The 21,767-nt window shown below is 39.9% G+C and overlaps 1 protein-coding gene across 1 annotated transcript in view; it reads left to right on the forward strand.

The window, feature by feature from the left end:
- LOC144699602 (myosin-10-like) overlaps positions 1-21,767 on the forward strand; it is a 157,494-nt gene that overhangs the window by 133,567 nt on the left and 2,160 nt on the right. Inside the window, exons 27-41 of the mRNA XM_078570656.1 lie at positions 1,936-2,148; positions 3,245-3,389; positions 3,874-4,080; positions 4,767-4,871; positions 5,533-5,685; positions 6,391-6,639; positions 7,019-7,231; positions 8,619-8,831; positions 9,731-9,892; positions 10,552-10,680; positions 12,427-12,515; positions 14,367-14,490; positions 16,279-16,487; positions 19,112-19,220; positions 20,781-20,953. Of these exons, the coding sequence (XP_078426782.1) occupies positions 1,936-2,148; positions 3,245-3,389; positions 3,874-4,080; positions 4,767-4,871; positions 5,533-5,685; positions 6,391-6,639; positions 7,019-7,231; positions 8,619-8,831; positions 9,731-9,892; positions 10,552-10,680; positions 12,427-12,515; positions 14,367-14,490; positions 16,279-16,487; positions 19,112-19,220; positions 20,781-20,953 (2,493 nt within the window). The remainder of the gene's footprint in view (positions 1-1,935; positions 2,149-3,244; positions 3,390-3,873; positions 4,081-4,766; positions 4,872-5,532; positions 5,686-6,390; positions 6,640-7,018; positions 7,232-8,618; positions 8,832-9,730; positions 9,893-10,551; positions 10,681-12,426; positions 12,516-14,366; positions 14,491-16,278; positions 16,488-19,111; positions 19,221-20,780; positions 20,954-21,767) is intronic.

The following is a 21,767-nucleotide window of genomic DNA, read 5'->3' on the forward strand; positions in this document are numbered from 1 at the left end:
TTGGAAAATCTCAGAAGGGGAAATAGCCTAAAAGTTATCAACAGATCTTTTAGGAGTGAAGTTAGGAAACATTTCTATACACACAAAGTGATAGATGTTTGGAGCGTTCTTCAGCAAATAGTTAATGCTATCGGAACTGTTAATTTTAATTCTTAAAATTGATGGATTCTTGTTAGCCAGATATATTACAGGATATGGGGAAAAGACAGGTCAATGGAATTAGGTCACAGATCTAATTCTGTTACAGTTTTGTGGCGATACAGGCTCAAGGAGCTGAATGGCCTACTCCTGTTTGAGTTCCTGTACAAGCACCACCAGGTGTATTTTTTGTTTCCATTGCAGTGTTTTTTAAATATTGTTTTATTTTGAACTGCACATGATATAATCCATAGATTGAAAAATGTCCTGTTGAACTCTGCCCCAAATGACTGAGTTTGAAAGACAGTTGCAGCAAGGATTTAAACTCTTGACAATTTGTGTCTCTTCATTGAGTGGGCAGTTCAAGAACTGATGATGCCTTGGCCTTTTTTGGGGAGCATGGAGGGGAGAAGAAGAAAAAGCGAGTGAGAGAAACTGTCAGGGTCAATCCCACCCCTCAAATATTTGCCACTTGTCCAATTATGGTCTAGAGCCTCTGAAGTTTGTTAATAGCATCTTGAGCATTCAATTGAAAGAGGCAACACTAGAAAGAGGTGGCGATCAAAGAATCCAAAAGGACAAAGGATTTAAGTCCTGTTTTTCCATTCCAGTAGTCCAGTAACATTACTTTCCCTTTGTAGTAATGTGCACTGGCTACAGACCATTATCCAGGAAACCTGTGCAGTTAGATGTTGTGCAGCAGTGTTGGGTAGTGGCTTTTGTAAATTGGAAACCACCCTCAAGTGTGCACATTTCTCATCTGAATGGTGGTCAATAAATGCTCTTGACAAGAGAGGAGAAAATGTATTTTTGGTTCATTTTAAGAATCTGCTGTTTTTAAAAAAAACAAAGTTAGTGAAGCCAAAAAGAAGCGGTTACTAGGTTCCGTTCCAGCGGTTACTAGGTTCCGTTCCAGCGGTTACTAGGTTCCGTTCCAGCGGTTACTAGGTTCCGTTCCAGCGGTTACTAGGTTCCGTTCCAGCGGTTACTAGGTTAAAACAAGTGATGAGCACAAGATTTATGTATTATACCAAAAAAAACTTGAATTTGCGAAATCTCTACAGCTGATCCATGTATAAATGGCTTAGATAATTGAGCAGGTGGAAGGGCATGCTGTGGTAAGGCATGTTTTAGTTTAATTTCAGGGAGTCCCTTAAAAATAAAACAACAAGTAGTGGTGTTTTGAAAGGTTTTTTTTCTGGTTTCCTTGTTAAATTTGCCTGATAGTGTTTGACATCTTCCTCATTAATATGCAGAGCACGTTTTCAAATAACTTAATGTACATTATCATTGTGTGCTGTAATAAAATGAAATCCTACAGAACTTATCAACTTTGCAGCTGTGCAACTTCACTAATGTTTTCCTTTTGTGGGGCAGTGATGCAGAAATCCTGTAATCAGTAGAAATGTTTGTCACTTGAGAATTAAAATTATATTAATTTCTGCAATTTAGAGAGGCAACAGTATTGCTGTTGGAATGTCTGTGCAGACTGTTTCATCTAATGTTTGAATTTACTAGTCTTTAGAATAATGTCCATGCATCTATTTCCAAATTAACCTTTTCTCATGAACCCTGCCAGAATCAATTTTGTACAATGAATCATTCCTTTTAAACTATGATCCTCCGCTGCATGACTCTCAAATCTTCAATACAATGTTTTCGATTCTGTTTGAAACGTTGGCTCGCTCGCACTCGAATGTGACCCCAAATATTTGTGCTTGAGCTCACTGTGTAGTCATGGCTAATGATGAGCAAATGAATCTATGCTGTATTCTTGAATCTATTGTTTACTTACAGAGGGGATGAAGAAGGTGTCCAGAAGAATAATGCTTTGAAACTAATCCGTGAGCTGCAGGTCCAGATTTCTGAGTTGCAGGAAGATCTGGAGTCGGAGAAAGGTGCCCGCAACAAAGCTGACAAGCAGAAGAGAGACCTGAGTGAAGAGCTGGAGGCTTTGAAGACTGAACTGGAGGACACTTTGGATACCACAGCAGCCCAGCAGGAACTAAGGTGAAGCCAGTTATTGAACTGGGGGAAAGTAGTTAACTTGAATCTTGCTTGGTTGTCCAAAACTTGATTTATGCCAAGTTTTGTAATGTAGCTTATTTTGCTTTCAGACTTGTTCCAGTCTCATCAGTTATTCAAAAATAAATACTAAACTTTGATCAAACTGTTTTGCAAATTGCTCTGATCAAGTCGTATCTTTAAAACAATAGTTTACATTTGCATTTCATTCACAAATTTCCATTCATGTAAGATATCAAGAATTCAATCCAATTTAGCAAAATATAACCTGTATATTACACTAGGGGGAAAAAAAATCCACTTGGAAGGCACCATTAGCTATTCAGTAATTTATATGTTACAAAGAAAAACCTGAAATTTAAATAAAATATCTAAAAACTCCTGACTAAGTTCTACAGTGTGGTGCAATATGGGGAAGTTACTGACGTTAATCAGTAATGTTCGATTTGAATAGCCGCTACATGCGCTGTACATGAGGATAGATTTTCTGAATGAGTCTGTTGCAGTGATCCTGACATAATACCAGTGTATTTTAGCAAATGAGACCATCTGCATCAGTGCAGAAAGGACCTTGAAGCATACTCCTTGCTTTTGCATAAAATCATTATTTATTTGGCATAATATTCTGCAGAAAATAGTTACCTTGTACCTTGCTGACCAAATTGGAGTAAATTATCAGCAGAATACTCGCTAAGCGCTGTTATGTCTTAGTATTTTGTAGATGATCTTATGACATGGCGTAATCAAGAAGGTTTTCCTTTATTTTGATTCTTGGATTCCCCCACATTCCCTTCATAGGCACTGGCAGCTTTCTAGAATCTCATGCAAGTGGCTACTTGTCCTGTTTTAAGTCTGGACAAATGGAAGTTGCCGTATTCAACGACATGAGGGCTTATTGCAGCTAATTCTGTCACATACACCTTCAAGCCTGGAACCTTTACTTTTCTATCTGCCCCAGTTTAACATTGAATTTTCAGATCGGTTGATAGAAATGTGCTTTGAAATTGATAACTTTGAGTAAAGTGAGTCAGTATTTTTGGAATAATGAAATCACTGAAATGTCCTCTTGAATTACTTAAAGGAACAAACGAGAGCAGGAAGTAACCGAGCTGAAGAAGGCTATTGAAGAAGAGACCAAGGCCCATGAAATTCAAATCCAGGACATCCGCCAGAGACACGGCACTGCCCTCGAGGAGGTCTCCGAGCAACTTGAACAAGCCAAGAGAGTCAGTAGCGTGAGACTTTTTTTCTTTCCAAAAAAATTGCTTTTTGAATTTGAATCCTAGGATGCTGCAGCGCCGAAGCAAGTCACTTGGACCATTTAATGGAAGATAATTTTTACACAATCTGTGCATGAAACTCAACATTTGGTTTAGATTTAAATTGGCAGAAGCGGGGAGATAGAGAAAACAGCGATGGTTAAATTTAGTGTTTTCCATATCGGTCAGTAGTTGTGTCAGGGGGATAGTGCCAAGAATTTCTTTTAAATAAAACCTTGAGCTGGGATAATATATGGCAAAAATGGTTTCAGTATTATTGCCCAGTATTATTATTTTTGATTAAATGTTCTGTGTTCTCCTGCAGTGAGTTGCATTATTTAACCCTAGCCATTAATAATTCCTGAAAACGCTTAAACCTGGGTACATGTTCACACTGGTAGTCAAGTAGGACCTTTTGATATCAGTTCTTCTGTTTCCACTTTGCAAACAGCACAAAGCCAACTTGGAGAAGAGCAAACAGAGTTTGGAAAATGATAACAAAGAGTTGGCCAGTGAGGTGAAGAGCTTGCAGCAAACGAAGTCAGAGTCTGAACACAAAAGGAAGAAGCTTGAATCTCATCTACAGGAGTTTCAGATCAAGTTTGCAGAAAGTGAAAAGGCAAAGTCTGAACTTGTTGATAAAACTCACAAGCTTCAGGTAAGAGAAAATGCGACTTATTTTCAGTGTTACTCCTGTTAATAAAGCTTGCACTGGTTGGACCACCAGCAACGGTAGATCATTTTTTGTGCTTTGGAATATGTTAGGTTCATGTACTTTTGTGTACATTTAATAGAAGTGCTTGTGACTGGGTTTGCTTTTTTAATTTTTATTAACTGATGTGAATAGTAATTACTGTATCTGATTTTTCATTTAGCTATTCTGCATCAAATTGAGAAACCCTTTTGTTACTGGTGCCGTGGCTTATAATTTTACTCTTTAAAATGCCAACCTGAAAATGATGGGCATGTTTGACTGATGGAAGGTCATTAACAAAGGAAAGCAGTCAAAAACAGTTACCTTGGCCATTTGAAAAATGAACCTCTTTATTTTTGATGAGAATTAATCTAATTATTTCCTGAATTTAGTTAGCCTCTGGTAGTCCTTACTTATAGAAGATATTAATGAGATCACAATTACTCTTAAACTTGTATTCCGTTTTATCTAATGAAGGGGCCGTTGAAAATAGAGGTGGCAGTAGTAAGTACCTATTGACCAATCACCGGCATTGAAAAACTTTTAGCCTTGTCTGAAATATAGAATTAAGTTTGGGATCAAGTAGATTTAGATCTGATGTGAGATTTCTTTTGCAAAGAGGTACACTGAATTTAACTCTCTCCTCTTAGAACGAGTTGGACAATGTTTCTGGGCTTCTAGAAGAAGCTGAGAAAAAAGCAATTAAACTAACCAAAGACACAGCTAGTTTGGAATCTGCACTCCAAGATACACAGGTACGTGAACTATCACTTGAACGTGAAGGTCTTTTAACAAAGCTGTCAGTATTTAGATCCTATGGTTCAATTAATACTATTTGGGAGGGGAAGGGATGGATCAATTCATATAGGAAATAGCAAATGTCTAAGGAAAGGGGTGTTTGAGCTAAATAGGAATCTTAGAATGTTTCCCTTTTCCCTAGCGAAAGAATGGGTGATTTTCTTGTGATCAGACCAATCATGGAAACCCAATTCCTAAATGTCTGCTGGAGTTCATACTCTGTAGATAAAATAAAACTTTGAATTCTATTGGTACTGATTGTGTTTTGGCCAGTTGAGAGAGAAAATTATAGACTTGCCCCACTTGGAATATACATCATCTGTTTCCCCTACTTGCAGTCTGGGGAAGGCCTGCAGGCTAACTCCGGAAATTGACAGCTTTCTGAAATGGGGGGTGAGTTGAAATGTAGAAGAAATGAGGAGGGAGATGTTGTTCCAATTTCACTGGCGCTTTGACTGAACCAGACCACTTGAGGGATACTTAAAGGGTTTGTTTGCAGTAAGCAATGGTTTACAGAATTTTATCTTTACTGTATTTTATTAATCACAAAAATTCACTCTAGTTTAGCAATGTGAGGTCCAAATTGATTTATTTATTTCTGTATATATTTGTCGATAGGAGTTGCTTCAGGAGGAGACACGTCAGAAATTAAATCTCAGCAGCCGCATTCGCCAGTTGGAAGAAGAGAAGAATAATCTCCAGGAGCAACAAGAGGAAGAGGAAGAAGCCAAGAAGAATCTTGAAAAACAGCTAGCCACTCTCCACATGCAGGTTTGTTATTGAACCATACAGAAACTGCTCGGTTGTAGTTATTGGGCCCGACTATTACTTTTTATATAGATGCCTAAATGACTATTTTGGAATTACACATGAGAAAACAAAAGTTAGGAGCAGGAGTAGGCCATTTGGCCCCTCGAGCCTGCTCCATCCTTCGATAAGATAATGGTTGATGTGATTGTGACCTCAATTGACTTTCCTGCCTGTCACCCAAAACCTTAACTCCCTTGCATTGTAATTGGCCTTAAAAGTCAAATTTAAATCAGTATATTCAAAATGCTTTAATGCCAATTAAAATAGATTGTCATAGAAAAGCAAGGTTTTTAAAATAGTATTGGCCAATTTTTTCTTTCTATATTTACTGAACTACTCTACATCGTAACAGACTGGTATCCAGCAAGTAAATTGGTCCAAAAACCATTATATTGGGAGTTTAATATTGATTTTTATCTATACATCAATTAGGAAAATGTACTGGATTCACCAAAAAGTAACAAAAACGTCATATATCCATTGCCAAATAAATTACCTCCCTGCTTGAACTATTCCATTTTTTGAATTTTATTCATACACTGGTGCATGGTTTTAGGCCAATGGTATAAACGAGTTTGTGTATGACGCTGAATTCTGAAATGGAAGTGAATTGCAACTGCATTTTAACTTCACTGCGTGGTCTGATTTTTTTTTTTTTAAATTTAGTTGGTTGATGCAAAGAAGAAAGTGGATGAGGATGTGGGGACCATCGACTGCCTGGAAGAGGCGAAAAGAAAGCTTCAGAAGGATGTGGAGGCCCTCAATCAGCGCTTTGAGGAGAAGGCAGTGGCTTACGATAAAATGGAGAAGACCAAGAACCGTCTTCAACAGGAGCTTGATGATCTTCTGGTAGACCTGGACCATCAACGCCAAATAGTTTCCAACCTCGAGAAAAAACAGAAGAAATTTGATCAGGTGCATGTCTTTTTGCCACTTGACTTACTCAAGTGAATTACCAACAAATGGGTTTTTAAAATCTGCAAAATTATTTCAGATATTCAACAACTCCATGTACTGCAGACTGCTTAGTAAGATAATTGAATGTCCATTCCCATTGACACTCGAGTGGACTATGTCACTTAGCGGCTTTTCCATACTTTAAGTTCTTTGGCAATCAAAAAAGCATGAATTAATTTTAACTAGCTTTCAGATATTGATGTGGATATGTTATAGATGGATATCTTTGTAATTTAAGGATTCATGCGATGGTTATAGCATAGAAGGAGGCCATTGGGCTGGTCATGTCTGTGCCAGCTTGTTCCCCACTAGTAATTAACTTTGCTCTGTTTGTCAGATGCTGGCTGAGGAGAAGAGCATCTCTGCTCGATATGCCGAGGAAAGGGACAGGGCTGAGGCTGAAGCCAGAGAAAAGGAGACTAAGACTCTATCGTTAACCCGAGCTCTGGATGAAGCTCTTGAAGCTAAAGAAGAGCTGGAAAGGCAAAACAAGCAACTCCGTGCTGAAATGGAGGACCTAATGAGCTCCAAGGATGATGTAGGCAAGAATGTAAGTTAATTTTATAATAACTGTGTTCAACAATGCATAATATGCAATATAACCTTCATTAGTTTGGCCTAGAAATATCTCCTTTCTCGTTGGACTGGACACACACACACACACACACACACACACACACACACACACACACACTGCAGTAGAAAATGTTCCTGAACACACTGTAGGGACTCTTGCCCCTCTCTGCCCTTTACACTAATACTATCCCAGTCTATATTTGGTTAGTTAGTCTCCCTATTATAACTCCTTTATAATCTTTGCACCTCTCTGTAATTTCCTTGCAAATGTGTTCCTCTACACCCTTGCCACTAGTTGGTGGTCTGTAGAATACCCCAAGCAATGTAATTACGCCCTTTTTTTTCCTTAGCTCCAGCCAAATAGATTCTGTCCTTGACCCCCTCTGGGACACCCTTTCTCCAGCACTGCACTGTTTTCCTTAATCAATACTGTCACCCCTTCCCCTTTCCTTCCTTTCCTATCTTTCTTGAACACCTTTTTATCCAGAGATATTTAACACCCAGTACCCTCCCTTTTGAGTCAGGTCTCTGTTATAACCACAATGTCATATTTCCACATGGCAATCTGCACCTCCCCAATCTCTAACTCCCCAATCTTATTTACTATACTTTGTGCATTCACACACATGCACTGTCACCCTGATTACTCCAATACAGACTTTATTACTTTCTCAGTGCTATTTCTCTTTTTTTTTTCTCCCCCCTCCCCCCAGTATTCTGTGCACCTTGGTGTTCCTCTTTGATATTATCTCCTGGCTCCCGTACCCTGGCCGTTAGTTTAAATCCTCCCTAACAGCACTAGCAAAATGCCCCATAAGGAACTCAGTCCCGGCTCTATTTAGATGCAACACATCCGTACTGTACAGGTCCCATCTCCCCAGAGCGGGTCCCAATGACCCATGAATCTAAAGCCCTCCCTCCTGCACCGTCCTTCCAGCCACGAATTCATCTGCTTTATCCTTTCTATACTTTCACGAGGCACTGGGAGTAATCCAGAGATTACTACTTTTTGAGGTCCTACCTAGCTCCCTAATTTCTGACTTGCAGGACCACATCCCTCTTTCTACCTATATTGTTTGTACCAATGTGGACCATGATTGCTGGCCATTCACTCACCTTGGGGTGCTCTGCAGCCACTCTGTTCCATAAACATGTAGGTGTTTGCATTGATATGCCAAAGAACTGCCCTGGGAGATCTATCTTTTGGTGGGCAAGATTTGTTTCTGTTTTTTGGTAAAAGTGACTCAGTGAGCTGTCCAGCTATTGCAATGGCAGCTTAAGGCACTGCCCTTGTGGTAGTGGAGTAGATCAGGAGTTCGTCCATCCATAGCAGTATCTGATTGCTGTTGTCTCTATGGTAGGTACACGAACTGGAGAAGTCCAAGCGAGCCCTGGAGCAGCAGGTGGAGGAGATGAGGACTCAGCTTGAGGAACTGGAGGATGAGCTGCAGGCCACTGAAGATGCTAAGCTTCGTTTGGAAGTCAACATGCAGGCAATGAAGGCCCAGTTTGAGCGAGACCTACAGGCCAGGGATGAGCAGAATGAAGAAAAGAAGAGAATGTTGGTTAAACAGGTAAATAGTCTCTCACTCCTCTTCTACTTTGACACTTCTAATATTACCCTATATATTAATGCAAGGTAAATTATGTAGCTTGGATTAGTAGCTGTCACACCCACTTGTACCCAAATTCAAAATAGAGGCGTTTGACCATCAGCCTTTCTGGTGGATTCCTGTCACAAATTCAACAGGTATTGACTAGTATGGCTGCAAACTTGACTGTGGCTCATACACCAGGTTCTAGGTTTACCCTCTGGTTTCTGAACTGGCTTGTATCTGCAGAGCCTCTACAAGGTCACTGCGCTGGTAGGATCCAGGATGGTGCAGATTGATGGTAAATGTGGGACCCATCTCAGGGGCCTGGACCTCCACTGGGCCATGGATAAAATTAACTCATTTTACACAAGTGACAACTAAGGATATCACTCAGTTCTCTCTCTGACTTTGTCAGATTTGGGGAAAGCCGTGAGGAACCCAGCATGTACTTTCCATCAATTTTGGGCACTCCCAACTCACCAAAGGCCTACTTCTGATCTCCTCTTTGACTGTGAGATCATTGGCAGATCAGCAGTAGAAGCTGCGGGTGGACAATTTCTTGCTCTAGTGTCAGGATCTGCTGCCATTCCACAGCCCCCCGCCCGCCCCCGCCTTGTAGATTTTTCCTGATATGTTTTTTTACTGTGTTTAAGCTCAAAATTAAGTCCATTAAACCTATATTAAACTTCATTTGAGATTAAGACTCTGGAATCGAGCCCGATTTAGCTCAGTGTTGACTCAAAGTTTGCGCTGCAATTGACCTCGCATCTCTCCTGACCTCAGGATATCCCCAAAACACTTTACAGCGAGGAAGTACTTTTGAAGTGTAGTCACTGTTGTAATGTAGCAAGTACTCAGTGTGTTCATTCACCCCATAGGTTCGTGAACTTGAGGCAGAGCTAGAAGATGAACGGAAACAGCGAGCACAAGCGGTTGCTGCAAGGAAGAAACTGGAGATGGATCTGAAAGATCTGGAGGCCCAGATTGAAGCAGCTAACAAGAGTCGGGATGAGGCAATTAAACAGCTCCGCAGACTTCAGGTAACTCGTTGGCTTTAAAAGATTTTACTATTATTTAATTTGCTTTTAGGAACAAAGGTAACTTGGTCTCTAACAAAGGTAAACATTTCATTACTATCATGCTGCAGTAACTTACTTTTGTGTAGCTAAAAGCATCAACCAGTTGAGCACAGTAAGATCCCACATGAGAAAATTGGTGAACAGGTAAGCCTTTTTTTTAAAAAGGGGAATGTTATGCAGGACATCAGGAAAACTTGCTTCCCCTCTCCAAATAGTGACCTGGGATTTCCTCATGTTCACTGCAACCAAATGAAAGATGTTTTAATGCTTCATCTGAAAGGCAGCATTTTCTGAATGCAGCAGCCCCTTAGAACAGCAGAAATGTCAGCCTGGGTTTTATGCCCCAAGTCCATAATGGACATCAGATGCAACCTTCTGCACTTGCACTAACTTCTACCTGAATAGGTGGAACTTTTGTCATTCATTGTGTATTTTATTTTGTGACTCTTGAAACACACATGGATTTGGTAGAAACAGAAATATTTATGGGAAAGATACAAGGCGTGTTTTGAAGGGTAACTCTGAGAAATGTTGATAATTGATGGTTATTCCCTTCAGCTGTAATGGCTGTACAAGATTTACACTCCAGGGATAAACCCTTCCCTTTAAAACCTTTTCAGGCACAGATGAAGGATTACCAACGTGAGCTGGAAGAGGCTCGGGTTTCCAGAGACGAGATCTTCGCTCAGTCAAAAGAAAATGAAAAGAAACTGAAAAGTCTGGAGGCAGAAATTCTCCAACTTCATGAGGTTAGTTGTTCCATCTGTCATATTGTATGTACACAACCTGTTAATCATTGCCGGTATTGGGGAAGTTATCCAAGTGTCTGTCTGGTGTTTCCAGGAGCATTAATACAGATGCAAATCTCTAATGTTCACCTGAACAACTCCAAATTACGAGCATCAAATTGTGCACAGAAATTAGATAACTACACAAACAGAGGAGCCTGATAATTTGTGTCACAGACAAGTGTTTAATTCACCTTAATTAACAGAAATCTTTGGGACTGACTTGCAGCATTTCTAAGAGGCCAGTTGTTTGGCAGGTTTTGTTGATTGGATGGGGTTGGGGTGCTGGGTTGTGAAGAATGGGAACAATACTCTGCTTTTATCAGACTGAGCTTCCAAATGTAACAAACTATCTTGAGCTCCCTTTACTGCTGAATTAGTATTTTTATAGACAGAAATTTACTGTCTGCATAAACCTTACAGCAGCATAATTGACAAACATCTCCCTTGAAAGGATTGTTGAGTGTTTTGTTTCATTGATGACTGTTATTTCAAGATGTGTTAGTTGGCCAGTTTAAACTTGAATAATTATCTGTCAGCACTTAAGATTCACTCTTAATGAGCAATGTATCCAAGCTTGTTGAAAACAAAAGATTGGCATAGTAAGCATTGTAGATGGGACCTTAACATTACAAAGGCATTGAGTGAATGAAGTGATGCAGATTGAAATGCTCCAGGACATTACTGCAGGATTCCTCAGGGTAGTGTCCTTGGCCCAACCACCTTCAGCTGCTTCATCAATGACCTTCCTTCCATCATGAGGTCAGAAGTGGGGATGTTCACTACTGATTGTGCAGTGTTCACCATTCACGATGACTCATACTGAGTCCATGTCCAAATGCAGCAAGACCTGGACAATATCCAGACTTGGGCTGAAGTGGCGAGTGCCAGGCAATGACCATCTCCAACAAGAGAGAATCCAACCATCGCTCCTTGATGTTCAATGGCATCACCATCACTGAATCCCCCACTATCAACATCCAGTGGGTTACCATTGACCAGAAACTGAACTGGACTAGCCATATAAATACTGTGGCTACAAGAGCAGTTCAGAGGCTGGGAATCCTGCCATGAGTAACTCACCACCTGACTCCCCAAAGCCTGTCCACCATCTACTGGAGCACTGTGTGGGGGCCCCGCATCTGGGGCACGGGGTGTGGGCATTTGGCCCTTCGAGCCTGCTCCGCGATTTGAATAGATTCATGGCTGATCTGATTGTGACCTCAACTCCACTTTCCTGTGTGGCCCCCATAACCCTTGAATCCGTTGTCTATCAAAAATCTATCTAACCCAGCCTCCCCAAATTTCTGGGGAAGAGAATTCCAGACTTGTGACCTATTGAGAGAAAAAAAAATCTCCTTTTTTCTTAAAAGGAGATCCCTTATTCTTAAACTGTGTTCCCTAGTTCTAGTCTCCCCCACAAGAGGAAACATCCTCCCAATGTCCACCTTATCAAATTCCCTCAGATCTTTGTTTCAACAGAATCACCCCTCGTTCTTCTAAACTCTAATGGGTATAGGCCCAGCCTGTCAGCGTTTCCTCACAAAACTAGCCCCTCATCCCAGGAATGAGTTGAGTGAGCCTTCTCTGAACTGCTTTAATTGGGTTGCAGTATATCATGTGACTAATGAACTTGGAATAGCTGTTATTTTTTCATTCAGTATAGTGACTGGCTTTGCGTTGTACTGAACCTATTTAATTTTGAAGGAACTGGCTGCCTCGGAGCGAGCACGTAGACATGCAGAGCAGGAACGTGATGAACTGGCAGATGAAATCGCAAACAGCACATCTGGAAAGTAAGCAGGCATGATACAGGCCCATCGTTCCAGTACTTAATACCGAGAGATGTTCATTTAAAACTCTTATCAAATTAAATCCCAAGTTTAAATCTAAATGAAATTCATCTTTGGCCAAAAAGAATCAGATCCAGTCTGTATTACATCTCGGGAGTTCACAAATGGCTGAACTTAATCCCCAGCTGTAAAATGTTTCAAGTTTATTTTTAATTTTAACATTCACATTGATTTGATTTTTGCTTAACTAACTTGGCTACCTGAAATGGCCTTTCCTGTTGGATTGTGATCTTGATACATTAGCTTGGCCTGTTGTTAACAGTACCTTCAGGTAACTTTCCATTACTGCCTGAAATTTATTCATGGTCATGTTTCACTCCAAGATCAATCTTTCCTCCTTGGATTTTTTCCCCTTCCTTTCCTGTGATGCTTTTTCCACAGGTACCTGTCCTGCTCCTTACCCAAGTGTCATGCCCTTTTAGTCCTCCCTGTGTGTAGGTAAGGACCGAGAGTTCCAGCAGCCTATTTCACTTGGCATTGCTGCAAAGTCTGGTTTGGTCCTTGATCCATGTTTATACACAAGCACTTTCCAGTCAAGGTCATGAAACTTTAATCGACAGTAAAAATCCTGGACACACACACCTATATAAATCTCTCACAAATTTAACTCTTGGGAGAGGGGGAAACATTCTCCACACAACATTGGCATGTGCCCTTGTTTAATAGATTCAGGGTAAACAATGTGCATGAAAATGACATGGGCATTGGTGTACGTAGTTTCCTATCTTCAGTTGAATAAGCCTTGCCACCTCTATCATTGTGTCGCTTTGTCCTGAGAGAGATGCTGGAAGCTAGGTTCAGTGAAGTTGTATAATGACACCAGCAACCAATTCTCTGCTCTCCTGACAGCCATATAAACAGTGAATTAAAGCAGGCAGCAACCAGCAGAGGAAAGGCACCTGGAAGTGCAATGATTTGCTCCATGGCCAACTTCTCCGCAGGTTAGCAGCAGAGAAAGTTGGTAAAAGGAGCTTTCCACCTATTTGGAAATGACCTTCTGTGCATTTCTGAATCAGTCTGCACAATGGGCTAATGCAAATCTACCACAAGCAAAATACTTGCATATTAAACATTTCTATCAGGATTTAACTGCAGTGCACACATCAGTTACCTTTCACTCCTGTGATTGGCTGTGATGCTTTTATCTACATTAAGAGTGGTACACAAATGCATGTTAAGTTGTAGGAATGCCCTGTCTAATTTGCATTTACTTGGGTGAATGCTGTTTGAAATGGGAAGAACACCGATGGATTGACTTGCTTTGAATTGTCATTCATGTTCCATATACCCCACGCTTTCTAATCTATCTCCGAACATAACTGGCGGGGGTCTAGAGCAGTGTTGCCCAGGTATTGCTATAAATGCCTTGGACAGGTGAAGGGCCAATTTGCTAGCTTGGGGGAATGATGGGTAAATGGCTGTTTAGCTTAAAATCGGAATAAACTAGCACCCACTCCTGTGGTTTTATGGTGTCAATAGAACATCGAGTGCTGTACCAGCTATCTTTAAACACACTTTTCGGAACCTGTGCTCTAGTCCTACGATAAAGATAGATAACTCACCTTGCAAACAATATCCCCACTGATTATTTCTCCCTCCTGTTGTCTCTGTTAATTTCCATGTGCAGTACCTATAATTTTTTTGTGTGGTGATACTTTTAAAGGGACAATTTGAGTGGCCCACACGCTACCTTCTAGATTGCTGCAGGTCTGCGCGTACACAGGGGTTAGATTTCAATAAATGTTGGAGCTTCTCGTTAATCTGAATTCCTTCTTTAATACTCTGATTCCTCAGATCTGCTTTACTGGATGAGAAACGGCGCCTGGAAGCTCGTATCGCCCAGTTGGAAGAAGAGCTTGAAGAAGAACAGAGCAACATGGAACTCCTCAACGATCGATTCCGGAAAACCACAATGCAGGTTTGATTTTTCACTATTTAAAGTCACTCTTCGTGTGCGCGAGGCTCGACTGTTGTAAAACTTCCCATTGGACACGGTAATGCAATTCCTCTCGTGGTTTTGCGTTCATAGCCACGTTAGCATTTTATTTTTCATTATACAACATTCATAAGATAGAAATAATGTGGTAAGTCTGTATAATATTTAAGAAGCTTTCATGTAATGTCAATTATAAACCAGTAATTATGTAAGCGTAGTTAGTAGTTGCTCGATGTTTACATCAATGAAGTAGCTGCAATTTCTCAACAAAAACCACAGAGTTTCTCGGATTATTCACTTCTATCACTAAACCCTGAAAACTAGTTTCTATCCTTCACTTGCTGAGTATTCCTGTAGACAAACTGCAGAATGTCACCGCGTCACATCATGCTGCTATGGTCTTGGATACAATTACATGAAAAGTGAAGAATTCTTTGTAGTATGATACTGAAGTTCAGTACAACCATCAATGCACAAAATTCCTCTTTAATGGCTGCTTTTATTTTCCGGTTCAGTGGGATACTGTGACTGCTGACTTCTGCAACTTCGGACAGTTTAAACATCTAACTCCAAGATTGTTCACTTTTTTTTTTCTTTTTCAAATCTCTGCTAAATAATAACCCAGTGTTAGGATTGTGATTTGCAAAGTCAGGTATCAAGTCAATGAAGCCCTGACCTTATTTAATGCCTTGCAGGAGTACAGCTATGAAGAATGTAACCTCAAATGTTATTGTGACCTTTCAGTTGCTCAGGGCGTTCAGTGTACTAACCATTTACACTATTGAGGCCTCATCCCGCCATCAAACTCCCATCTCCTCTTGTGGGCTGGATTCTTTTCTAAAAGGAGCACTCCATAGAAAATTAGAAGCAGTCATCCTTGCTTAGAAACTAGAATTTCAACTGTCACACCCAACCTCCCAATGGCCTTGATGTTTTGAGTAAAGTTGAATAGATGATCTGTTGGAATTTTACTTGGTTTACTTGAGGGTGAGGTAAGTCTGTCCAGAATCTTTCCTCAGACAATCAGGAAGTTGGTTTTTGTGATCAAGTGGAGTGTTTTGTCTAAGCAATAGACTCATTGGGTCACATTTTCCTTCTCTTGTTCCAAGCTTCCTCCTTTAGTTATTCACTGATTTCAGCTATGCTGAGCAGTATGTTGCCGGGTCAAAGCTTTGCTTTGGTGCATGTAGTTTAGCAAAGGTGTGGCCCATCTAAAAATCAAAATCAAAAATTAAAATAAGCTATGTGTAGGCACTGGTGGTTTAGAATGTTGGTGAACGTGGTGAAAATTCTTGAAATCCTAAAAGTAGTTGGGCATTCTGAAGTTTGTCCATTTGGATTTTAGTATCCATTTATTTAACAATTAGTCGTTGATGTTGAAGAGATGTAGTATTGCTTTGTTCCATCAGCTGCCTTTTTAAAACTCACTTACTTGAAACTTTTTACAAGTTACTTGAAATTAAGTTTAAAAAAAATGATGCATAGTTCTCCTCCAAGGATGACCTCAATACAAAGCATTAGGCACTTCTGCTCAGCAGCCTAATATTAAATCGGAAATTTCAAAAATATGGTGCACTATAATTCTTTAGCTCCAATGCCTGACCTTTTTAAAAAAATACACAAGAATTAATAAATCAATGTTGGCCAAGGAAAGTAGTTCCTAATTACACTGGAGGTCATTAGTTAAAATCAAAATATTGGAGAAAGATTTGGCAAAGTCCTCGATTTCTGATTCATAATCTACTTGTTCCGTTTCGACTTTCTTGCCAGGTTGAAACTTTGAACTCGGAGCTTGCCAGCGAGCGCAGTGCTGGACAGAAGAGCGAAAATGCACGGCAACAACTTGAGCGACAGAATAAAGAACTCAAAGCCAAACTCCAGGAACTGGAGGGTTCAGTCAAGTCCAAATTCAAGTCAACAATTTCTGCACTGGAGGCCAAGATAGCGCAGCTGGAGGAACAACTCGAACAGGAAGCAAAGTAAAACTATGTATTAAATGTATATGAAGCATAGCTCCTGCCAGTTTCATTTTAATTATCATTTGAGTAACATAAGGAACTTGGCCCACTTAACTCCAGAAAATAGTGTTTCTTGAATCTTGTAACTGGAATCAGGTTGCAAAGAACTCTCCAGGGCTTGTACTTATTTTATCAAACACATTCTAATTGTTTAAAGTTCATTTTTTCACATTCTGATCTATTCACTGTGGCCTGGTTAAATACACCCCAATTCACAGTTGCATGTTTGTGAAAATTGTTTCCTTTTATCCATGGGAAAAATAATTCTTCTGTCCTTTCAGTAATAAATGCTAGTTGGATGATGGAATGGGGTTAATGAAACCTAAAAATTTAATCTAAAATTAAGCTGCTGTTAAAGTGATTGAAGTTGTGTCCATGGCTACCTGTGGTAGATCCTGGTGGCTCAGTAACTTCCCCAATGTTAGCTCTGCTCATTGTTAAATTAAGGTGGGAGGCATTGCAAAAAAAACCTTCACTAGATGTCACACATCAGGATTGTAATACAGAATGATCATGCAGATCAATTTGATTTTAGTAGCTAATTGACATTTAATTTAAATGCAATTTTTCAATCATCATTTCAAACATAGGTGACAAGTGATATTGTCTTTATTCAATGCAATCTCAAGCAATTAGTCAGTGCCAGAATTAACACTTTGATTTCAATCTCTGTTTCAGCATCGACAAAATAGCATCACGTTGGTGCATTTTTCCATGCATTGTCATTTTGGAGGTTGTACATATGAAGGCATGAATAGAGGATTGGCTAACTAATAGAAGACAGAGTTGGGATAAGGGGGGCATTTTCAGAGTGGCAGCCTATAACTATTGGAGTGCCACAGGGATCAGTGCTGGGGCCTCAGTTATTTACAATATATATTAATGACATGGATGAGGGAAGTAAATGTATTATCGCCAAATTTGCGGATGATACAAAAATAGGTGGGAAGACAAGTGTTGAGGATGACACAAAGAGTCTACAGAGGGATATAGACAGGTTAAGTGAGTGGGCAAAAATGTTGCAGCAGATGGAATATAAGGTGGGAAAATGTGAGGTTATGCACTTTGGCAGAAAGAATAGAGGAGCTGAATATTATTTAAATGGAGAAAGACTGCAGAAAGCTGCAGCACAGAGGGATTTGGGGGTCCTCGTGCATGAATCACAAAAAGCTAACATACAAATTCAGGTAATAGGGAAGGCAAATAGAATGTTGGCCTTTATTTCAAAGGGAATGGAGTATAAAAATAGGGAAGTCATGCTAAAACTATACAATGCACTAATTAGACCACACCTAGAATACTGTGAACAGTTTTGGCCCCTTTATCTAAGGAAAGATGCACTGGCATTGGAGGCAGTCCAGAGAAGGTTCACCAGGTTGATCATGGGTATGGAGGGATTTTCTTGTGAGGAAAGGTTGAGTAGGTTGGGCCTGTACTCATTGGAGTTTAGAAGAATAAGAGGCAGCCTAATTGAAACACATAAGATCCTTAGTGGGTTTAAGAGGGTAGATGCTGAGAGGCTGTCTCCCATTCTGGGAGAGTCTAGGACCAGAGGGCATAATCTCAGATTAAGGGGTCACCCATTTAAAACAGATGAGGAGGAATTTCTTCTGAGGGTAGTGAATCTGTGGAATTCTTTACCACAGAGGGCTGTAGAGATGTGGGTCATCAAGTATATTCAAGGCTGAGATAGACAAATTTTTAATCAGTAAGGGAATCAAGGGCTTTGGGGAAAAGGCAGGAAAGTGGAGTTGAGGATTATCAGATCAGCCATGACCTCATTGAATGGCAGACTCGATGGGCCGAATGGCCTACTTCTGCTCCGATGTCTTATGTTAGAGGTGGATGATTCATTAATCAAACCTATTTCTGCATTTTGTACTGTCTTTTATTTCTGTTCATTCTAGTGTAGTCAATATATTGATATTCAGAAAATTGAAAGCAATTTGGAAAGTTGTTTTTAAAAATCTCATTGGCCACGTGTTATAGCAGTTAGTATCATGTTGATTTGAATTGGAATGCAGAGTGGTATAGGTAAGAGTTAAAAGTATTAGCATTTGACATTTGCCTTCAAATTATTAATGTCTAGAAATCTTTCAAATTAAATTCAAATGTCAACTTAAAAGGATTTTTTTAAACTTTAGTACAATTGAAAAATCATCACCTTGAGCAGATCCAATTTACTACTTGGAATCATTATCTTGCCCCCTAGTGGGAATATGGTGGTGCAGCAAAAAGTTAAATATTTCCTTTGTGCATAATCTGTGTTCTGACCATATGTTATTAGCAGCGTAACATGGTCCAAAGCTGCAAAATGTGCCCCTGAGCATAAGAAATTTGCTCATTTTGTTGAGTACCTTTTATTGTATTTGTTTGAGCTATCTATTTTATATTAGGAACAGATCTGACAAGGTACAAAATTGCTATAATGTAGCACTATAATGATGACTTCAATATGCATCAGCACTTAAATCCTACCTGTTGTATTTGTGTAAATTTGATAGTTCTTTGGGCAAATATCTAGATCTCGGTCCACAATCTTCTAACTTTCATTGCTTATAAGACTAACGACTTTGTTGTTACAGAGAACGAGCAGCAGCCAACAAGCTGGTGCGTCGTACAGAAAAGAAGCTAAAGGAGGTTTACATGCAGGTTGAAGATGAACGCAGACATGCAGATCAATACAAAGAACAGGTAGCTTTTCAATCCCTGGTATTTTTCAAACAGTTAGGATCCCTGTAGAGACCAATAACTTTAAAAATTGATTTGAATTCCCAGTGAAAGGAATTGCATGACAAGATTTCAAATTTTAAAACTTCTACTATAATAACCTAAAATCAACATCGACTAAAAATTGCTTATTAAGAAGCTAATACCCTAAAGTGCAGAATAAGTATTCCTTATTTATTTCTTAACGTGACTGATAACCTCATGCCACGTTTATACGCTACACTGCAGTTTGCCATGTGGTTTCCCTGTCGTGTACTCGCCCTCTCTCCAGGATCTCTGAATCTGACTACCTGAGAGTCTGTAAGTCTGCACAAAGCCAGGCCTACTGCTTCTGGATTTGGGTTCAGGTGTTAAATCTGACACTTGGGTTTCAATAGGACTTGACCTGGGTCCCTGTTCCCCATGACAACCAGGTTAACGTTAGCTTATTGCCAGGTGGAACCAGTAGGAGGTCACATGCCCATTTCACCTTGAATTAAAAAAGACAGTTTAAAACATAACCACCTTACACTGTTACGAGTGTGAGGTTTTATATCAAGTGTTTTAAAGCAATGAATCTTTTACATTTAATAAAATGCTTCCTGCAGTCTTTTCACTATTCTGCAATGGTATTTTGAGAATCCTATAGATGTTCATGCAAATGTGTTAAGTTTCTAATGGTCCATACACAAGCTCAACCTGGAATTCAAAGTGGTGCAAACAGATTTGGAAGAAATAGCATGTAGCTGGTCTTCCTTTGACCCATTAAACCATAGATAGCTATTATAGATAGCTATTTCCTTGCAGTTGCTAATAATTATTGCTAATCATTTCTGAAAACCAGCGCAGCAACAACAACCTGCTAACATGTAGTGTTAGGAGGAGTTTTCACAATTGCCGATAATATGAACTGGGAGATATTAGCTGAGATGGCTGTTTTCTAGCTCGCCCAAGTTTTGCGTTTTACTGCAATTGCTGTTTAATGGATTCCTGATCCGATATTGCTCATTTTATACCCATCAAAAATCTAAAATGACCCCTATTTAGCCTTACAAGAAAGTAGACAAAGCTGCACGGTACAGCCTATGTGTCAGATTTGTGGGGTAGATTCTAACTTTCAGGCCACTGGCTCCACAATCTAACTTGTGGAGAGAGGTCTTGGAGCAGCCAGTAAAGGTCTCCGTTAAGGACAGCAGGACACCAGCAAACAACACAGTAAACAGGGTCCTAACTCATAGGAGTGCGGTTTGCGTGCAGAGTCATACAGGCAGGTACCGCTGGAAGTGTTGTTGGCTGGAGGGGTGATAAGTTTAACTCTATTTTGAGGTTTACTCTCCATTAATGTAGGATTCAGCTCAAAACTGCCCCTGTGAAGTTCACATCCTTTTGCTTTTCATACGTGAAGCATGAGCCATTAGACTACAGCAGTCCAACCTTGGAAATAGAAAAATGTTGCTGCAGTGTTTTGTTTTTTGAAGTCTATACCTGATTCTATTCTATTTTTTAAAAAAAAACATTAGTTGAGATACCAAATAATTTCTCCAGGTCGAGAAGTCTAACTCACGCATGAAGCAGCTGAAGCGGCAGTTGGAGGAGGCGGAGGAGGAGGCGACGCGGGCTAATGCTGCCCGAAGGAAACTCCAGCGAGAATTGGACGATACCACAGAGACTGCGGAGGCCATGAACCGTGAGGTCAACACTCTGAAGAGCAGACTAAGGTAGTGCTGGTTTTATTCCGAGCTCATATCTGATGGGGAAAAGAAATTCTGTAGTCTTGAAAAGAACGAGATGAGTTCCAGATCAAGTTAGGATCCACGCTGCTTTAACCACATTGTCCTTCATGTAGAGCCTGAGGCTCAGGACCATATTGAGCAGTTGTTAATGTGATATTTTTGACTGGCTAAATATCTTTTTTTTTAATTTTATATACCAGTCCTGGGCCTTCAATAAACTATTATCACTGTGTATAAATAATTAGCTTTTCATTGCAGGTAACTTTATTTCAAATCCAAACTATTACCCCCTGACTGGGGATATGTCAGCACCCAGCACAATTTTATATATTTAGCCTCTTTCTTTGTTGCCATTGACCCCCCACCCCTCCGCCATCTCCAATTTCTGGTGCTTTGGGACAAATGTTTACAGGGACATATCGCACTACTTTAATTGTGGCATTTGTGGTCAAGGTGTAAAATGATCAGGGGGACAAATAAAACAAGAGGCTTCCTTAACATTAACCTATCACAGGCAAATGTAGCATTTCCATTTCCCACAGTAGCCATCTTGTTATATTTGAAGTAGACCACCAGTTTTGCGAAGTATCTTAGCAATTTTGTGCTGTGGATTCATGGCCACTAAAATTAGCCAGATACTTGCAGAAAATGCTTATGCAAACAATGAAAAGATCTTTATCCCATCAGTATAGGCAGGTCCCTCACCAAGCTCCTGAAGATTTTAAGGTCTTTTCTGCTAAATCCCAATAACCACTCAGTCCTCTCTCTAGTACAAACCTGACTATTATTTAACTTGCTA

The sequence above is a fragment of the Cetorhinus maximus genome, chromosome 24 (genome assembly GCF_964194155.1).
Source record: "Cetorhinus maximus chromosome 24, sCetMax3.hap1.1, whole genome shotgun sequence".
Classification (NCBI taxonomy): Eukaryota; Metazoa; Chordata; class Chondrichthyes; order Lamniformes; family Cetorhinidae; genus Cetorhinus; species Cetorhinus maximus.